Source organism: Bombina bombina, unplaced genomic scaffold (assembly GCF_027579735.1).
Source record: "Bombina bombina isolate aBomBom1 unplaced genomic scaffold, aBomBom1.pri scaffold_450, whole genome shotgun sequence".
NCBI classification, from domain to species: Eukaryota; Metazoa; Chordata; class Amphibia; order Anura; family Bombinatoridae; genus Bombina; species Bombina bombina.
This window is the reverse complement of record NW_026513078.1, coordinates 118,346-136,326: the sequence shown is the minus strand read 5'-3', so window position 1 is coordinate 136,326 and position 17,981 is coordinate 118,346. Positions and strand designations below refer to the sequence as shown.

General features: G+C 41.1%; 1 protein-coding gene across 1 annotated transcript in view; it reads left to right on the top strand.

Moving 5' to 3' along the window:
* Positions 1-17,981, top strand: part of LOC128644699 (hyccin 2) — a gene marked incomplete in the record, with an annotated part of 276,864 nt that overhangs the window by 181,766 nt on the left and 77,117 nt on the right. The window contains 1 exon segment of the mRNA XM_053697212.1: positions 8,002-8,117. Within this exon segment, the coding sequence (XP_053553187.1) occupies positions 8,002-8,117 (116 nt within the window).

Here is a 17,981-nt window from a genome sequence, read left to right as displayed (position 1 = left end):
TTGGGACCGCTCTCTACTGTGAGTTATAGTATCTGAAAAAGAGGGAATTTTTCGTCCTATAATAGTATAATAGATCTAAAGTGTCTCAGTTTTCTCAGGGTACCGTCCTTTAAAATGGAAACCAGTCGTTTTATTCTTCCTTTAGTCCATGAGGGTCAGTTCATGGTGACCATAGACCTGGAGGACGGGTATTTTCAAGTTCCTGAGTTTTGCCTTTCTATCAAACACTTCCAGTTTGTGGCTCTTGCCTTTGGCATTGCCACGGCTCCCAGAGGGGGCTATTTTGGCAGTGATTAGGTTTCAGGGAATTGCTGTGGTGCCCTTCCTGGACGACATAATGGTTCAGGCGCCATTTTTCAATAAGCAAACTCTCATACAGAGATCTTGCTGTCTTTCCTTCATTCCCACGGATAGGAAGTGAATCTGAAAACGAGCTCCCTTTTTCCAGCTACAGGGGTTGTTTTCTTAGGGACCATATTATTTTCCCTATCTCTGAAAATATTTTTGACCGAGGTCAGAAAATCAAGGATTCTTTTCTCTTGTCTCTCTCTGCACTCTACTGTTTGGCTCTTCAGTGACTCAATGTATGGAGGTAATTAGTCTGATGGTTGCTTCATTGGACATCATCAATTGCTGTTATGCATACTCAGATAGTGGAATGGGGATCATGTGGTTCTGTCTCGGAGGATAGATCTAGATCTGTCAACATGCTTTTTTTTCCTGTGGTGGTTTTCTCAGGAGCATCTGTCTCGGGACACATGCTTCCGGAGACCTTCCTGAGTAATAGTGACCACGGACGTCAGCCTGTTGGGTTTGTGACTATGGACTTGGGAGGAGTCTGCTCTCCCCATAATCATCTTGGAGTTGAGAGCAATCTACAATTATCTGATGATTTGGCGTCAGTTGTTTAAGTCGGGTTTTCAGGTTCTATTTAGATAATTTCATCTCGGTGGTTTACATCAACCACCTGGGAGAAACCTGGAGTTCTTTAGCCTTATTTGCCAGGGATTGTTCGGTGGGTGGATGCTCACAGTTGTTGTCAATCCAGTATTCACATTTCAGGAGTGGATACTGGGAGTGGACTTCTTGAGCATTCAGATTATTCTCCCCGGAGAGTGGGCGATTCTCCCGGAGATGTTATCCAGGTCATCCTCAAATGGGAGGTGCTGGAGTTGGAGATGGCAATACGCCAAGCTTCCAAGTTACGTCTAAAGGTCCAGAGATTAGCAGACTGCTCTGTTAAATTCCCTGGTGGTTCCTTGGGATTTAAGTCTGACATCCCTGTTCCTCAGTTTGCTCTCCTTCCACGAGTCATTGCTTGTATCAAATAGAAGTGAGCATCTGTATTTTTTATAGTTCTTGCTTAGTCTCTCAGGATCTGGTATACAGACCTAGTGGGAATGTATTTCTTCCACCTTGGTAGTTGTTCCTGAGGAAGGACCTTCTAATTCAGGGTCCATTCCTTCATCCAACTTCGTTTCTCTGAAGCTTCTGCTTGGAGATTGAATGCTTAGTTCTGTCTAAGCGTGGTTTTTCTGAATCGGTCATTGAGACCATGATTCAGGCTCGCAAGCCTGTTACTGGTAACTTTTACCATAAGATATTACATAAATTCCCTTATTGGTGTGAATCCCAGGACTACTCTTGGAGGTAGGCTCAGGATTCCTAGGGTTTTTGCCCTTTCTCCGGGTAGGTCTGGAGGACGTTTTGTCAGTCAGTTTTCTGAAGGGTCAGATTTCTGCGTTATCTTGTTTTTTTTACACAAGTGTCTGGCGGATGTGCCAGATGTGTAATCTTTGTCAGCCCCTGGTTAGTATGAGGCTTGTGTTTAAGTCTGTTGCTCCTCTTGGAGCTTTATCCTTGTTTTTAAGGTTTTGCAGCAGGCTCAGTTTGAGCCATAGCATTCCATAGATTTTAAATTTTTATCTTGGAATCCTTTATTTATTTGTTCTTCTGTTTAGAGAGTTTAGGTTCTCTCAGCTTTGCAGTGTGATTCGCTTATCTTATTTCGGATAAGGTGGTTCTTCATCCTAAGCGGTTTCAAACTGAAATATTGTTTGGGACTTTGTTGTTTCCTCTCTGTGGAATGTGTGTGCACAGCTTGGATGTTGTGTGTACTTTAATATTTTTTCTACTGGCGATTAGGGTTTTCGCCAGTCTTCTGTCCTATTTTTGTTTGTTTTCTCTGTAAGACGTATAGATCAAATATAAGGAAGCCAGCACCTCTCACCAGACTTGGGGCACGGAAAAAAGGGATTAGCCAGTTCCCAACATCACATTCCAAAATTCAAAAGGATTTCCAGCCTCCAAAATAGTAGTTAAAAAAACCTTTATTAACTTGCACAGGGTCCATAATGCAGCAACAACAACGTTTCAAACCAGCAATTGGTTCTTAGTCATGTCAAAGTACCTATGTACAGGTGTGCCTTTTATACCTATCAAACAATTATCAGGTTAAGCAGCACTGCCATCTTGTGGATTTTTTTCAATACACGTGTTAAGACACAAAAATTGCAAAATTGAAAAAAATCAATTGCAAATCTTTCCTCGTAATTTGTGTCTATCACATGTGTATTTTTAAATATACATATGTTAAAACCATGTTAAAATCAAACAAACCTATACATAAAATTAAATTTCAGAATCATGCAACATTAATATCTCACAGGTTTATCTTAAAGAAACAGTGACCAGTCAAAGTTTTTGTCAAGCCATTTGGGTTGTAGGGCATCCAATTTCCTTATCCAAAACATTTTATCTTTTTTTCAATATTAATTCCCTCTTTTTTCAATATTAATTCCCTATCACCTCCCTTCCTGGGCTTAGCCACATGTTCTATAACTTGAATAAATAAAGATGCTCCCCTTTCCTATCACTTCCTCTCCATGGGCCATAATATAAGCCAATTACGGTTTCAAGTTATAGAACATGTGGCTAAGCCCAGGAGGAGAGGTGATAGGGAATTAACCCTTTAATGACAACTGACGTACCAGGTACGTCATGCATTAACAAGTAGTTAATGACAATGGACATACCTGGTACGTCAGTTGTCTAGGAGAGTGCTGGAAGCGATCGCAATCGCTTCCAGCAGCTCTCAGGGTATTGCAGTGATGCCTCCATATGGAGGCATCCTGCAATACCTTTTTAGAAGACTCTGATGCAGAGAGGGCCACTCTGTGGCCCTCTCTGCACCGGTAGCGATGGTGCCGGTTCGTTGGTGGGTGGGAGCGCAACAGGGAGGTGGGTGGGCGGCCCATCGCTACCCGGCATCCGGTTCCTAGAAGTGCAATGTGCACGCCGGGTGCCGGGAGCGCGCATTAGCTGGCCACTGACACCAATGAGGAGGGAAGGGGGGGAAAGTTTTTTTTTTTAAATAATATAAAAGGATCTGGGAGGGGGAGGGGGGTAGGGGTATTGTGGGGGGCTGCTACACTACAGAAAACCCCCCAAAAAAGCAAAAGAGCAAAAAATACTTTTGTTTTTGGGCAAATTGGGTACTGGCAGACAGCTGCCAGTACCCAAGATGGCCGCAATTAGATAGGAGAGAGGGTTAGAGAGCTGGGGGGGGGGATCATGGAGGTTGGGGCTAAGGCAGGAGTCCATCACAGCTAAAATATTTTATTTTTTTTATAAAAAAAAAAAAAACTCCTTTTATTTAGTACTGGCAGACTTTCTGCCAGTACTTAAGATGGCGGGGACATTTGTGGGGTGGGGGAGGGAAGAGAGCTGTTTGGGAGGGATCAGGGGGTGGGATGTGTCAGGTGGGAGGCTGATCTCTACCCTAAAGCTAAAATTAACCCTGCAAGCTCCCTACAACCTACCTAATTAACCCCTTCACTGCTGGGCATAATTTACGTGTGGTGCGCAGCAGCATTTAGCGACCTTCTAATTACAAAAAAGCAATGCCAAAGCCATATAAGTCTGCTATTTCTGAACAAAGGGGATCCCAAAGAAGCTTTTACAACAATTTGTGCCATAATAGCACAAGCTGTTTGTAAATAATTTCAGTGAGAAACCTAAAATTGTGAAAAATGTAAAGTTTTTTTTTTTTATTTGCTCGCATTTGGCAGTGAAATGGTGGAATAAAATATACCAAAATGTGCCTAGATCAATACTTTGGGTTGTCTTCTAACAAAAAATATATACATGTCAAGGGATATGCAGGTATTCCTGACAGATATCAGGGTTCCAATGTAACTAGCGCTAATTTTGAAAAAAAGTGGTTTGGAAATAGCGAAGTGCTACTTGTATTTATGGCCCTATAACTTGCAAAGAAAGCTAAGAACATGTAAACATTGGGTATTTCTAAACTCAGGACAAAATTTAGAAACTATTTAGCATGGGTGTTTTTTGGTGGTTGTAGATGTGTAACAGATTTTGGGGGTCAAAGTTAGAAAAAGTGTGTTTTTTTCCATTTTTTCCTCATATTTTACTATTTTTTGTAGTAAATTATAAGACATGATGAAAATAATGGTATCTTTAGAAAGTCCATTTAATGGCGAGAAAAACGGTATATAATATGTGTGGGTACAGTAAATGAGTAAGAGGAAAATTACAGCTAAACACAAACACTGCAGAAATGTAAAAATAGCCATTGTCATTAAGGGTAAGAAAATTGAAAAATGGTCCGGTCATTAAGGGGTTAATATTGAAAAAAAGAGAAATGTTTTGGATAAGGAATTTGGATGCCCTACAACCCCAAGGGCTTAACAAAGACTTTGAATGGTCTATGTTTCTTTAAGATAAACCTGTGAGATATTAATGTTGCATGATTCTGAAATTTAATTTTATGTATAGGTTTGTTTGATTTTAACATGGTTTTAACATATGTATGTGATATACACAAATTATGAGGAAAGATTTGCAATTGATTTTTTTGAATTTTGCAATTTTTGTGTCTTAACACGTCTATTGAAAAAATCCACAAGATGGCTGTGTTGCTTAACCTGATAATTGTTTGATAGGTATAAAAGGCACACCTGTACATAGGTACTTTGACATGACTAAGAACCAATTGCTGGTTTGAAACATTGTTGATGCTGCATTATGGACCCTGAATAAGTTAATAAAGGTTTTTTAACTACTATTTTGGAGGCTGGAAATCCTTTTGAATTTTGAAACGTATAGATCAGGAAGCTTCTGCCGCTTCTCTTTTTCTCTTGTTGATTTAATTTGTTTTGCTTTTCAGACTGCTGGGCTGCAGTCTCCTGAGAGAGTTATGGCTCATCCCACGAGGGCTGTCTCTTTTTCTTGAGCTTTCAAGATGGAGCTTCTGTGGATCAGTTTTGCAAGGCTGCAACTTTGTCTTCTTTGCATATTTTTTCCAAAATTTGATCAATCTGATATTTTTGCCTCGGTTTCTTTTGGAGGAAAGTTCTCAAGCGGTGGTGCCTTCTGTTTCGGTCTGCCTGTCTTGTCCCTCCCTAGTCATCTGTGTCCTCTAGCTTGGGTATTGGTTTCCAACAGTAAATGATGATGTCGTGGACTCACCATATTTTAGGAAAGGAAACAAAATTTATGCTTACTTGATACATTTATTTCCAAATATGGTGAGTCCACCACCCCGCCCTTTATTTTAAGACCGTTATTTTTTTACTAAACCTCAGGCACCTTTACACCTTGTGTTACTCCTTTTTCTTAATTTCCCTTCAGTCGAATGACTGAGGGTTGTGGGAAGGGAAGTGATACTTAACAGTTTGGCTGTGGTGCTCTTTGCCGCCTCCTGCTGGCCAGGAGTCCTATTCCCAACTGTAAATGATGACGTCATGGACTCACTATATCCGGAAATAAATACATTTATCAGGTAAGCATACATTTTGTTTTTTAACTTTAAAGGGATATGAAATCCAAATGGCTTTCTTTTCATGATTCAGATAGAGCATGCAGTTTTAATTAACTTGGGTAGCGCTTGCTGATTGGTGGCTACCCAGGTGCTGAACCAAAAATGGGCTGGCTCCTAAACTTACATTCTTCTTTTCAAGAAACATGTGTAATAGGAGTAAATTAGAAAGTTGCTTAAAATTGCATGCTCTATCTGACTCATGAAAGAAACATTTTGGGTTTCATATCCCTTTAGGGATTTCCTGTGGACTCTAATCACCCCGAAAGACAATTAATTTATCAAGTAAGCATACATTTAGTTTTTTTTTTTTTCCTTGCTGTGGGTCATTATCTTGAATAATCCTTAAAGGGACACTGAACCCAATTTAATTTTCTTTCTTGATTCAGATAGAGCATGCAATTTTAAGCAACTTTCTAATTTACTCCTATTATCATTATTTCTTTTTTCTCTTGCTATCTTTATTTGAAAAAGAAGGCATCTAAGCTAAGGAGCCAGACAATTTTTGGTTTAGAACCCTGGACAGCACTTGTTTATTGGTGGATGCATTTATCCACCAATCAGCACGAACAACCCAGGTTGTCCACCAAAAATGTGCCGGCATCTAAACTTACATTCTTGCTTTTCATATAAACATACCAAGAGAATGAAGAAAATTTGATAATAGGAGTAAATTAGAAAGTTGCTTAAAATTGCAGGTTCTATCTGAATCACAAAAGAAAAAAAATTTGGGTTCAGTGTCCCTTTAAGAGATTTCTATGAGATCAGAAAGACTGATAATTCTTTTTGTGTTTGATTCTGGTTCCAGAATCTGTTTGAAACTCTCTTTCCCCTGCCAAATGGTGGAATACTATCTGTGATTCTCTTGGTGTTTCTGTTGAAGAAGTAATATATTTTCTAGATAGAGTGCTCCCCTCCATTGTTTAGGCTTACTTGTGCAGTTATCTTGTAGCCTTGGCTAAGAAACCAAGCGAAAACACCCCTTTTTCTGTCATCCTTTGTCATATACAATATTACATTGTATATCATATATTGATTAAAGGTTTTGCTACCTTCCACCCTGCAATTTACAACTGTTGACCTGTTCTATAGTTCACGAGACTTGATGTAAAATTCTGTGGTGAATAGAATATTCTTACAAGTTATAACTTCCTACAACTGAGCCTACTGTGTATTTTGATCTCACTGATTAAAGAAAATATAAAGTATGAATGAATGGTAACACTACTCTCTGTATTGCACCTTTTCTTACTCACACAATGGCTGAATAAAATTTGATTCTATTGGGCTAAATAAAATAAAAAAATAATCAATCATTAAGGCTCTGACACTTACATTCAGTCTTGCTTGTTTTTCCCACAAATTATAGCAATGTGCTTTTTATGATTTTAACTGTTAAAAATGAAAGTACTTGTGAGTATACTTCCAGAAACATGATATTATAATTTCCAATTTCATTCTTTTAACATTTCTTGTGTAATGTCTGAAAAAAAATAGACATTGGAACTGTTAAATGGACGTGAAGGGATAATTAAATGCTCTTATTACTCTATTGCTTGAATGAAACTAGATGTTCTATTTCCATAAAGTGATTAAACACATAATTAAAGTAATCTCCAATTTGCAATGCACTGCTGATCCTGAGCTGAACACAACTAGTGATTGGTGGCATCTCACATAGACTGGCCCTGATTGGTTCAACAGTCATCTTTAGCTCTAAACCAGTAGTTCACTGCCAGACCAGAGCTGACTTTAACCATGTGTTTATCCTTTGACCTCTTTAGTGTTCTAGCACATTAGAGAATTGTATTATTGCTCCTTTATGCCCACGTAAGCACCAGTACATGCGTGACTTTATTTTCTGATGATAATGAGCAGTGTTGTTGAGCTATAAGGAAATATCAGAGATCTATGTCTTTGTTGTCTCTGAGTGTTTAGCCTAACTTGGATTTGGTGTCTAGCTGTATGCATTTGTTTGGTTTACTTATTATAGCAGCTACTTCTATAAGCTTAAAAGCAGTGACTTTTCTTTAGATACTAAAAAAACATTCTCTCAGGTTAATTTATGCAGTGGTGGGATCTGAGGCTTATTCTTTATTCCTCTCTGTTCTTTTCACACATTCCATCACACACATATACTTATTATGCCATTCTCTTTATAGCCCTCATGTTTAGGATCGATGGCTTTGACAGAGGGAGCGTTGAGCCAACATGATCTGATCAGAGTGGTTTACAGCGACCTTCACCCCCAGAGAGAAAACTTTACTGCACAGAACAGGTGATTAAGATCTATGCAGCCCTTCTGGTAATAAAGGATGTAATTCCAATAGCCTAGAGATTGAGTTGAAGGGACATGACCCACTTTGGGACAACAATATAAAATGTTTAATTATTTATATTAAAAAAACAACAACTTTGCATTATGCAGGGACTGAAAACCAATGTAAATGTTTCTTAAGATGACAATGTAAATGCTTTTAAATTTTTTTATTTTTTTTTCCAAATTGTTTTTATTTGCGGTTTTGAAGAGTAAAGAAGAACAATTGGGGACTCGCAGGGCCCCTTCACATATACAAACATAAATAAATAAGAAAAAAAATAATCAAAACATTCTCCACAAACACGGAGTCAGATATAACGGTCATGGTAGTTAGTAATGAAAGAATCATTAAACTCTCAACATCATACCTCAGTTCATGTATAGACGGTACAAAAGTAGGAGGGTACATAGTAAGGGTGACAAAGGGAGGGGAGGGAGGGGAGGGGGGACTGTAACACAGGTGTCATGTCTGGCAACTCGGTTCATAACTTATAGTGGATGGCGTTCCAAAGAACATAAAGAGTAGGAGGAGAACACCCTAATTGGCAATGGGCAGGGTATCCTGAGTAGTGGCAGATGGGCGCCATGAGGTATCCTACTTGTCTCTCCAGTCGGCCCAAGTAATTTCAAACAGGTCTAATTTGTTCAAGTCAAGATATATGGCTTTTTCCATAGTATACAAGAAAGCCATTGTATTCACAATATTCTCCCACCTGGGGGGAAGATCTCTTTTCCAGGATCTGGCTATGTTGGTTTTGATAGAGTACATTAAATACCCGCCAAATAAACCTTGGTGTTTGGGTAAGTTGTGAAGGCCCAAATGGAGGAGGACAGAAGCCAGGCCATTAGGTATCTGAATACTCAATGCAATAAGTGTGCAAAATCCTAATCCCCTTAGGGGTTTAATTTCGTGGCACTCCCACCAGATATGTAACATATTGCCCTGTAGGCCACAGCCTCTCCAACAGAGAGGCAAAGTTCCTGGGTACAGTTTAGATAATCGGGTGTGAACAAGATACCAGTGGGAGATGACTTTATAGTAAGTTTCAAACATTGTGACGCAGTGTAGAGTTTTTTTGTCAGCAAGATGGACTTTTGCCACAAGTCGATGGGAGTATCAGTGTGAAGGATGCTGTTCAACCTAGTCAGGGGCGGAACCAGTTCAGGTGGAACTATGCCCTCCAGTAGATTATAGTGCGTTGTAAGCGGTCTAACGAGCCTACGCCCCCCACACCAGACAGACTCCCATGGGTTTTTAAAACATTTTATTTGTATGCAGATCTTTTGCATATGTACTGTGCATATGTTTACCTTAAGTGTATGTCCCTTTAACCTTTTAAGTGTGGAGGACATGTCTGTGACATATTCTTCTGATTTCTCCTACTTGCTTGTTGTATATGACATGTCAGTCACCTATTTAATGTATTCACTGTATTGGGGGCATTGGCTCCAAATGAGCCTCTATACTTTAAAAATAGCATGCAACACCTCTCAAAGAGGGGATAATGTTCTATCAAATGAAGGGTCTTATTCCTCTCTAGTTAGCAGAGGAATGGCAAATACTAGGAGACTCTTAGGGTGCAGTGTTTCTTTATATATCCTGTGTATATATATATATATATTTCTCCAACATAGGTGTGTCCGGTCCACGGCGTCATCCTTACTTGTGGGATATTCTCTTCCCCAACAGGAAATGGCAAAGAGCCCAGCAAAGCTGGTCACATGATCCCTCCTAGGCTCCGCCTACCCCAGTCATTCTCTTTGCCGTTGTACAGGCAACATCTCCACGGAGATGGCTTAGAGTTTTTTAGTGTTTAACTGTAGTTTTTATTATTCAATCAAGAGTTTGTTATTTTGAAATAGTGCTGGTATGTACTATTTACTCAGAAACAGAAAAGAGATGAAGATTTCTGTTTGTATGAGGAAAATGATTTTAGCAACCGTCACTAAAATCCATGGCTGTTCCACACAGGACTGTTGAGAGCAATTAACTTCAGTTGGGGGAACAGTGAGCAGTCTCTTGCTGCTTGAGGTATGACACATTCTAACAAGACGATGTAATGCTGGAAGCTGTCATTTTCCCTATGGGATCCGGTAAGCCATGTTTATTACGATCGTAAATAAGGGCTTCACAAGGGCTTATTAAGACTGTAGACTTTTTCTGGGCTAAATCGATTCATTATTAACACATATTTAGCCTTGAGGAATCATTTTATTTGGGTATTTTGATATAATAATATCGGCAGGCACTGTTTTAGACACCTTATTCTTTAGGGGCTTTCCCAAAGCATAGGCAGAGCCTCATTTTCGCGCCGGTGTTGCGCACTTGTTTTTGAGAGGCATGGCATGCAGTCGCATGTGAGAGGAGCTCTGATACTTAGAAAAGACTTTCTGAAGGCATCATTTGGTATCGTATTCCCCTTTGGGCTTGGTTGGGTCTCAGCAAAGCAGATACCAGGGACTGTAAAGGGGTTAAAGTTCAAAACGGCTCCGGTTCCGTTATTTTAAGGGTTAAAGCTTCCAAATTTGGGGTGCAATACTTTTAAGGCTTTAAGACACTGTGGTGAAAATTTGGTGAATTTTGAACAATTCCTTCATGTTTTTTCGCAATTGCAGTAATAAAGTGTGTTCAGTTTAAAATTTAAAGTGACAGTAACGGTTTTATTTCAAAACGTTTTTTGTACTTTGTTATCAAGTTTATGCCTGTTTAACATGTCTGAACTACCAGATAGACTGTGTTCTGAATGTGGGGAAGCCAGAATTCCTATTCATTTAAATAAATGTGATTTATGTGACAATGACAATGATGCCCAAGATGATTCCTCAAGTGAGGGGAGTAAGCATGGTACTGCATCATTCCCTCCTTCGTCTACACGAGTCTTGCCCACTCAGGAGGCCCCTAGTACATCTAGCGCGCCAATACTCCTTACTATGCAACAATTAACGGCTGTAATGGATAATTCTGTCAAAAACATTTTAGCCAAAATGAACACTTATCAGCGTAAGCGCGACTGCTCTGTTTTAGATACTGAAGAGCATGACGACACTGATAATAATGTTTCTGAAGGGCCCCTAACCCAGTCTGATGGGGCCAGGGAGGTTTTGTCTGAGGGAGAAATTACTGATTCAGGGAACATTTCTCAACAAGCTGAACCTGATGTGATTACATTTAAATTTAAGTTGGAACATCTCCGCATTCTGCTTAAGGAGGTATTATCCACTCTGGATGATTGTGACAAGTTGGTCATCCCAGAGAAACTATGTAAAATGGACAAGTTCCTAGAGGTGCCGGGGCTCCCAGAAGCTTTTCCTATACCCAAGCGGGTGGCGGACATTGTTAATAAAGAATGGGAAAGGCCCGGTATTCCTTTCGTCCCTCCCCCCATATTTAAAAAATTGTTTCCTATGGTCGACCCCAGAAAGGACTTATGGCAGACAGTCCCCAAGGTCGAGGGAGCGGTTTCCACTTTAAACAAACGCACCACTATACCCATAGAGGATAGTTGTGCTTTCAAAGATCCTATGGATAAAAAATTAGAAGGTTTGCTTAAAAAGATGTTTGTTCAGCAGGGTTACCTTCTACAACCAATTTCATGCGTTGTCCCTGTCGCTACAGCCGCATGTTTCTGGTTCGATGAGCTGATAAAGGCGGTCGATAGTGATTCTCCTCCTTATGAGGAGATTATGGACAGAATCAATGCTCTCAAATTGGCTAATTCTTTTACCCTAGACGCCACTTTGCAATTGGCTAGGTTAGCGGCTAAGAATTCTGGGTTTGCTATTGTGGCGCGCAGAGCGCTCTGGTTGAAATCTTGGTCGGCTGATGCGTCTTCCAAGAACAAGCTACTTAACATTCCTTTCAAGGGGAAAACGCTGTTTGGCCCTGACTTGAAAGAGATTATCTCTGATATCACTGGGGGTAAGGGCCACGCCCTTCCTCAGGATCGGCCTTTCAAGGCAAAAAATAAACCTAATTTTCGCCCCTTTCGTAGAAACGGACCAGCCCAAAGTGCTACGTCCTCTAAGCAAGAGGGTAATACTTCTCAAGCCAAGCCAGCTTGGAGACCAATGCAAGGCTGGAACAAGGGAAAGCAGGCCAAGAAACCTGCCACTGCTACCAAGACAGCATGAAATGTTGGCCCCCGATCCGGGACCGGATCTGGTGGGGGGCAGACTCTCTCTCTTCGCTCAGGCTTGGGCAAGAGATGTTCTGGATCCTTGGGCGCTAGAAATAGTCTCCCAAGGTTATCTTCTGGAATTCAAGGGGCTTCCCCCAAGGGGGAGGTTCCACAGGTCTCAGTTGTCTTCAGACCACATAAAAAGACAGGCATTCTTACATTGTGTAGAAGACCTGTTAAAAATGGGAGTGATTCATCCTGTTCCATTAAGAGAACAAGGGATGGGGTTCTACTCCAATCTGTTCATAGTTCCCAAAAAAGAGGGAACGTTCAGACCAATCTTAGATCTCAAGATCTTAAACAAGTTTCTCAAGGTTCCATCGTTCAAGATGGAAACCATTCGAACTATTCTTCCTTCCATCCAGGAAGGTCAATTCATGACCACGGTGGATTTAAAGGATGCGTATCTACATATTCCTATCCACAAGGAACATCATCGGTTCCTAAGGTTCGCATTCCTGGACAAGCATTACCAGTTCGTGGCGCTTCCTTTCGGATTAGCCACTGCTCCAAGGATTTTCACAAAGGTACTAGGGTCCCTTCTAGCTGTGCTAAGACCAAGGGGCATTGCTGTAGTACCTTACTTGGACGACATTCTGATTCAAGCGTCGTCCCTTCCTCAAGCAAAGGCTCACACGGACATAGTCCTGGCCTTTCTCAGATCTCACGGATGGAAAGTGAACGTGGAAAAGAGTTCTCTATCTCCGTCAACAAGGGTTCCCTTCTTGGGAACAATAATAGACTCCTTAGAAATGAGGATATTTCTGACAGAGGCCAGAAAAACAAAGCTTCTAGACTCTTGTCGGATACTTCATTCCGTTCCTCTTCCTTCCATAGCTCAGTGCATGGAAGTGATCGGGTTGATGGTAGCGGCAATGGACATAGTTCCTTTTGCGCGCATTCATCTAAGACCATTACAACTGTGCATGCTCAGTCAGTGGAATGGGGATTATACAGACTTGTCTCCGAAGATACAAGTAAATCAGAGGACCAGAGACTCACTCCGTTGGTGGCTGTCCCTGGACAACCTGTCACAAGGGATGACATTCCGCAGACCAGAGTGGGTCATTGTCACGACCGACGCCAGTCTGATGGGCTGGGGCGCGGTCTGGGGATCCCTGAAAGCTCAGGGTCTTTGGTCTCGGGAAGAATCTCTTCTACCGATAAATATTCTGGAACTGAGAGCGATATTCAATGCTCTCAAGGCTTGGCCTCAGCTAGCGAGGGCCAAGTTCATACGGTTTCAATCAGGCAACATGACAACTGTTGCGTACATCAACCATCAGGGGGGAACAAGGAGTTCCCTAGCGATGGAAGAAGTGACCAAAATCATTCTATGGGCGGAGTCTCACTCCTGCCACCTGTCCGCTATCCACATCCCAGGAGTGGAAAATTGGGAAGCGGATTTTCTGAGTCGTCAGACATTGCATCCGGGGGAGTGGGAACTCCATCCGGAAATCTTTGCCCAAGTCACTCAGCTGTGGGGCATTCCAGACATGGATCTGATGGCCTCTCGTCAGAACTTCAAAGTTCCTTGCTACGGGTCCAGATCCAGGGATCCCAAGGCGGCTCTAGTGGATGCACTAGTAGCACCTTGGACCTTCAAACTAGCTTATGTGTTCCCGCCGTTTCCTCTCATCCCCAGGCTGGTAGCCAGGATCAATCAGGAGAGGGCGTCGGTGATCTTGATAGCTCCTGCGTGGCCACGCAGGACTTGGTATGCAGATCTGGTGAATATGTCATCGGCTCCACCTTGGAAGCTACCTTTGAGACGAGACCTTCTTGTTCAGGGTCCGTTCGAACATCCGAACCTGGTTTCACTCCAGCTGACTGCTTGGAGATTGAACGCTTGATCTTATCGAAGCGAGGGTTCTCAGATTCTGTTATCGATACTCTTGTTCAGGCCAGAAAGCCTGTAACTAGAAAGATTTACCACAAAATTTGGAAAAAATATATCTGTTGGTGTGAATCTAAAGGATTCCCTTGGGACAAGGTTAAGATTCCTAAGATTCTATCCTTCCTTCAAGAAGGATTGGAAAAAGGATTATCTGCAAGTTCCCTGAAGGGACAGATTTCTGCCTTGTCTGTGTTACTTCACAAAAAGTTGGCAGCTGTGCCAGATGTTCAAGCCTTTGTTCAGGCTCTGGTTAGAATTAAGCCTGTTTACAAACCTTTGACTCCTCCTTGGAGTCTCAATTTAGTTCTTTCAGTTCTTCAGGGGGTTCCGTTTGAACCCTTACATTCCGTTGATATTAAGTTATTATCTTGGAAAGTTTTGTTTTTAGTTGCAATTTCTTCTGCTAGAAGAGTTTCAGAATTATCTGCTCTGCAGTGTTCTCCTCCTTATCTGGTGTTCCATGCAGATAAGGTGGTTTTACGTACTAAACCTGGTTTTCTTCCAAAAGTTGTTTCTAACAAAAACATTAACCAGGAGATTATCGTACCTTCTCTGTGTCCGAAACCAGTTTCAAAGAAGGAACGTTTGTTGCACAATTTGGATGTTGTTCGCGCTCTAAAATTCTATTTAGATGCTGCAAAGGATTTTAGACAAACATCTTCCTTGTTTGTTGTTTATTCCGGTAAAAGGAGAGGTCAAAAAGCAACTTGTACCTCTCTCTCTTTTTGGATTAAAAGCATCATCAGATTGGCTTACGAAACTGCCGGACGGCAGCCTCCCGAAAGAATCACGGCTCATTCCACTAGGGCTGTGGCTTCCACATGGGCCTTCAAGAACGAGGCTTCTGTTGATCAGATATGTAGGGCAGCGACTTGGTCTTCACTGCACACTTTTACCAAATTTTACAAGTTTGATACTTTTGCTTCTTCTGAGGCTATTTTTGGGAGAAAGGTTTTGCAAACCGTGGTGCCTTCCATTTAGGTGACCTGATTTGCTCCCTCCCTTCATCCGTGTCCTAAAGCTTTGGTATTGGTTCCCACAAGTAAGGATGACGCCGTGGACCGGACACACCTATGTTGGAGAAAACAGAATTTATGTTTACCTGATAAATTACTTTCTCCAACGGTGTGTCCGGTCCACGGCCCGCCCTGGTCTTTTTTTAATCAGGTCTGATAATTTATTTTCTTTAACTACAGTCACCACGGTACCATATGGTTTCTCCTATGCAAATATTCCTCCTTAACGTCGGTCGAATGACTGGGGTAGGCGGAGCCTAGGAGGGATCATGTGACCAGCTTTGCTGGGCTCTTTGCCATTTCCTGTTGGGGAAGAGAATATCCCACAAGTAAGGATGACGCCGTGGACCGGACACAACGTTGGAGAAAGTAATTTATCAGGTAAACATAAATTCTGTTATTGTCATATAATAAGATAAGCACTCACTGGATTATAAGGTAAAACTTAGCTTTTATTGTAGAATATAAAAAATATATATATATACACACATGTGGTTTGTATTTTTATGCTTCCATACGCCTAGATTTAGAGGTTTGCGGCCAAAGGGGTGCGTTAGCTACGCGTGCTTTTTTTCCCCCGCACCTTTTAAATACAGCTGGTATTTAGAGTTCACAGAATGGCTGGGTTTTCAGTGCGTTAGGCTCCAAAAAGGGAGCGTAGAGCATAATTTAACGCCACTGCAACTCTAGATACCAGCGGTGCTTACGGACGCGGCCAGCTTCAAAAACGTGCTCGTGCACGATTCCCCCATAGAAAACAAAGGGGCTGTTTGAGCTGAAAAAAAACCTAACACCTGCAAAAAAGCCGCGTTCAGCTCCTAACGCAGCCCCATTGTTTGCTATGGGGAAACACTTCCTACGTCTGCACCTAACATGTACCCCGAGTCTAAACACCCCTAACCTTACACTTATTAACCCCTAATCTGCCGACCCCGCTATCGCTGACCCCTGCATATTATTATTAACCCCTAATCTGCCGCTCCGTACACCACCGCCACCTACATTATAGCTATGTACCCCTAATCTGCTGCCCCTAACACCGCCGACCCCTATATTATATTTATTAACCCCTAATCTGCCCCCCTCAACGTCGCCTCCACCTGCCTACACTTATTAACCCCTAATCTGCCGAGCGGACCGCACCGCTACTATAATAAAGTTATTAACCCCTAATCCGCCTCACTCCTGCCTCAATAACCCTATAATAAATAGTATTAACCCCTAATCTGCCCTCCCTAACATCACCGACACCTAACTTCAATTATTAACCCCTAATCTGCCGACCGAATCTCGCCGCTACTGTAATAAATGGATTAACCCCTAAAGCTAAGTCTAACCCTAACACTAACACCCCCCTAAATTAAATATAATTTAAATCTAGCGAAATAAATTAACTCTTATTAAATAAATTATTCCTATTTAAAGCTAAATACTTACCTGTAAAATAAACCCTAATATAGCTACAATATAAATTATAATTATATTATAGCTATTTTAGGATTTATATTTATTTTACAGGTAACTTTGTATTTATTTTAACCAGGTACAATAGCTATTAAATAGTTAAGAACTATTTAATAGCTAAAATAGTTAAAATAATTACAAAATTACCTGTAAAATAAATCCTAACCTAAGTTACAATTAAACCTAACACTACACTATCAATAAATTAATTAAATAAAATACCTACAATTACCTACAATTAAACCTAACACTACACTATCAATAAATTAATTAAATAAAATATCTACAAATAAATACAATGAAATAAACTAACTAAAGTACAAAAAATAAAAAAGAACTAAGTTACAAAAAATAAAAAAATATTTACAAACATCAGAAAAATATTACAACAATTTTAAACTAATTACACCTACTCTAAGCCCCCTAATAAAATAACAAAGACCCCCAAAATAAAAAAATGCCCTACCCTATTCTAAATTAAAAAAGTTCAAAGCTCTTTTACCTTACCAGCCCTTAAAAGGACCTTTTGTGGGGCATGCCCCAAAGAATTCAGCTCTTTTGCCTGTAAAAAAAAACATACAATACCCCCCCCAACATTACAACCCACCACCCACATACCCCTAATCTAACCCAAACCCCCCTTAAATAAACCTAACACTAAGCCCCTGAAGATCTTCCTACCTTATCTTCACCTCGCCGGGTATCACACCGATAGGTCCTGGCTCCGAAATCTTCATCCACCCAAGCGGGGGCTGGCAATCCATAATCCTGCGGCTGAAGAGGTCCAGAAGAGGCTCCAAAGTCTTCATCCTATCCGGGAAGAAGAGGCGATCCAGACCGGCAACCATCTTGATCCAAGTGGCATCTTCTATCTTCATCCGATGAGGAACGGCTCCATCGTGAAGACCTCCAGCGCGGATCAATCTTCTTCCTCCGACGTCCAACTGAAGAATGACGGTTCCTTTAAGGGACGTCATCCAAGATGGCGTCCCTCGAATTCCGATTGGCTGATAGGATTCTATCAACCAATCGGAATTAAGGTAGGAAAATTCTGATTGGCTGATGGAATCAGCCAATCAGAATCAAGTTCAATCCGATTGGCTGATCCGATCAGCCAATCAGATTGAGCTCGCATTCTATTGGCTGTTCCGATCAGCCAATAGAATGCGAGCTCAATCTGATTGGCTGATCGGATCAGCCAATCGGATTTTTTTTTTTTTGTACTTTAGTTAGTTTATTTAATTGTATTTATTTGTAGGAATTGTAT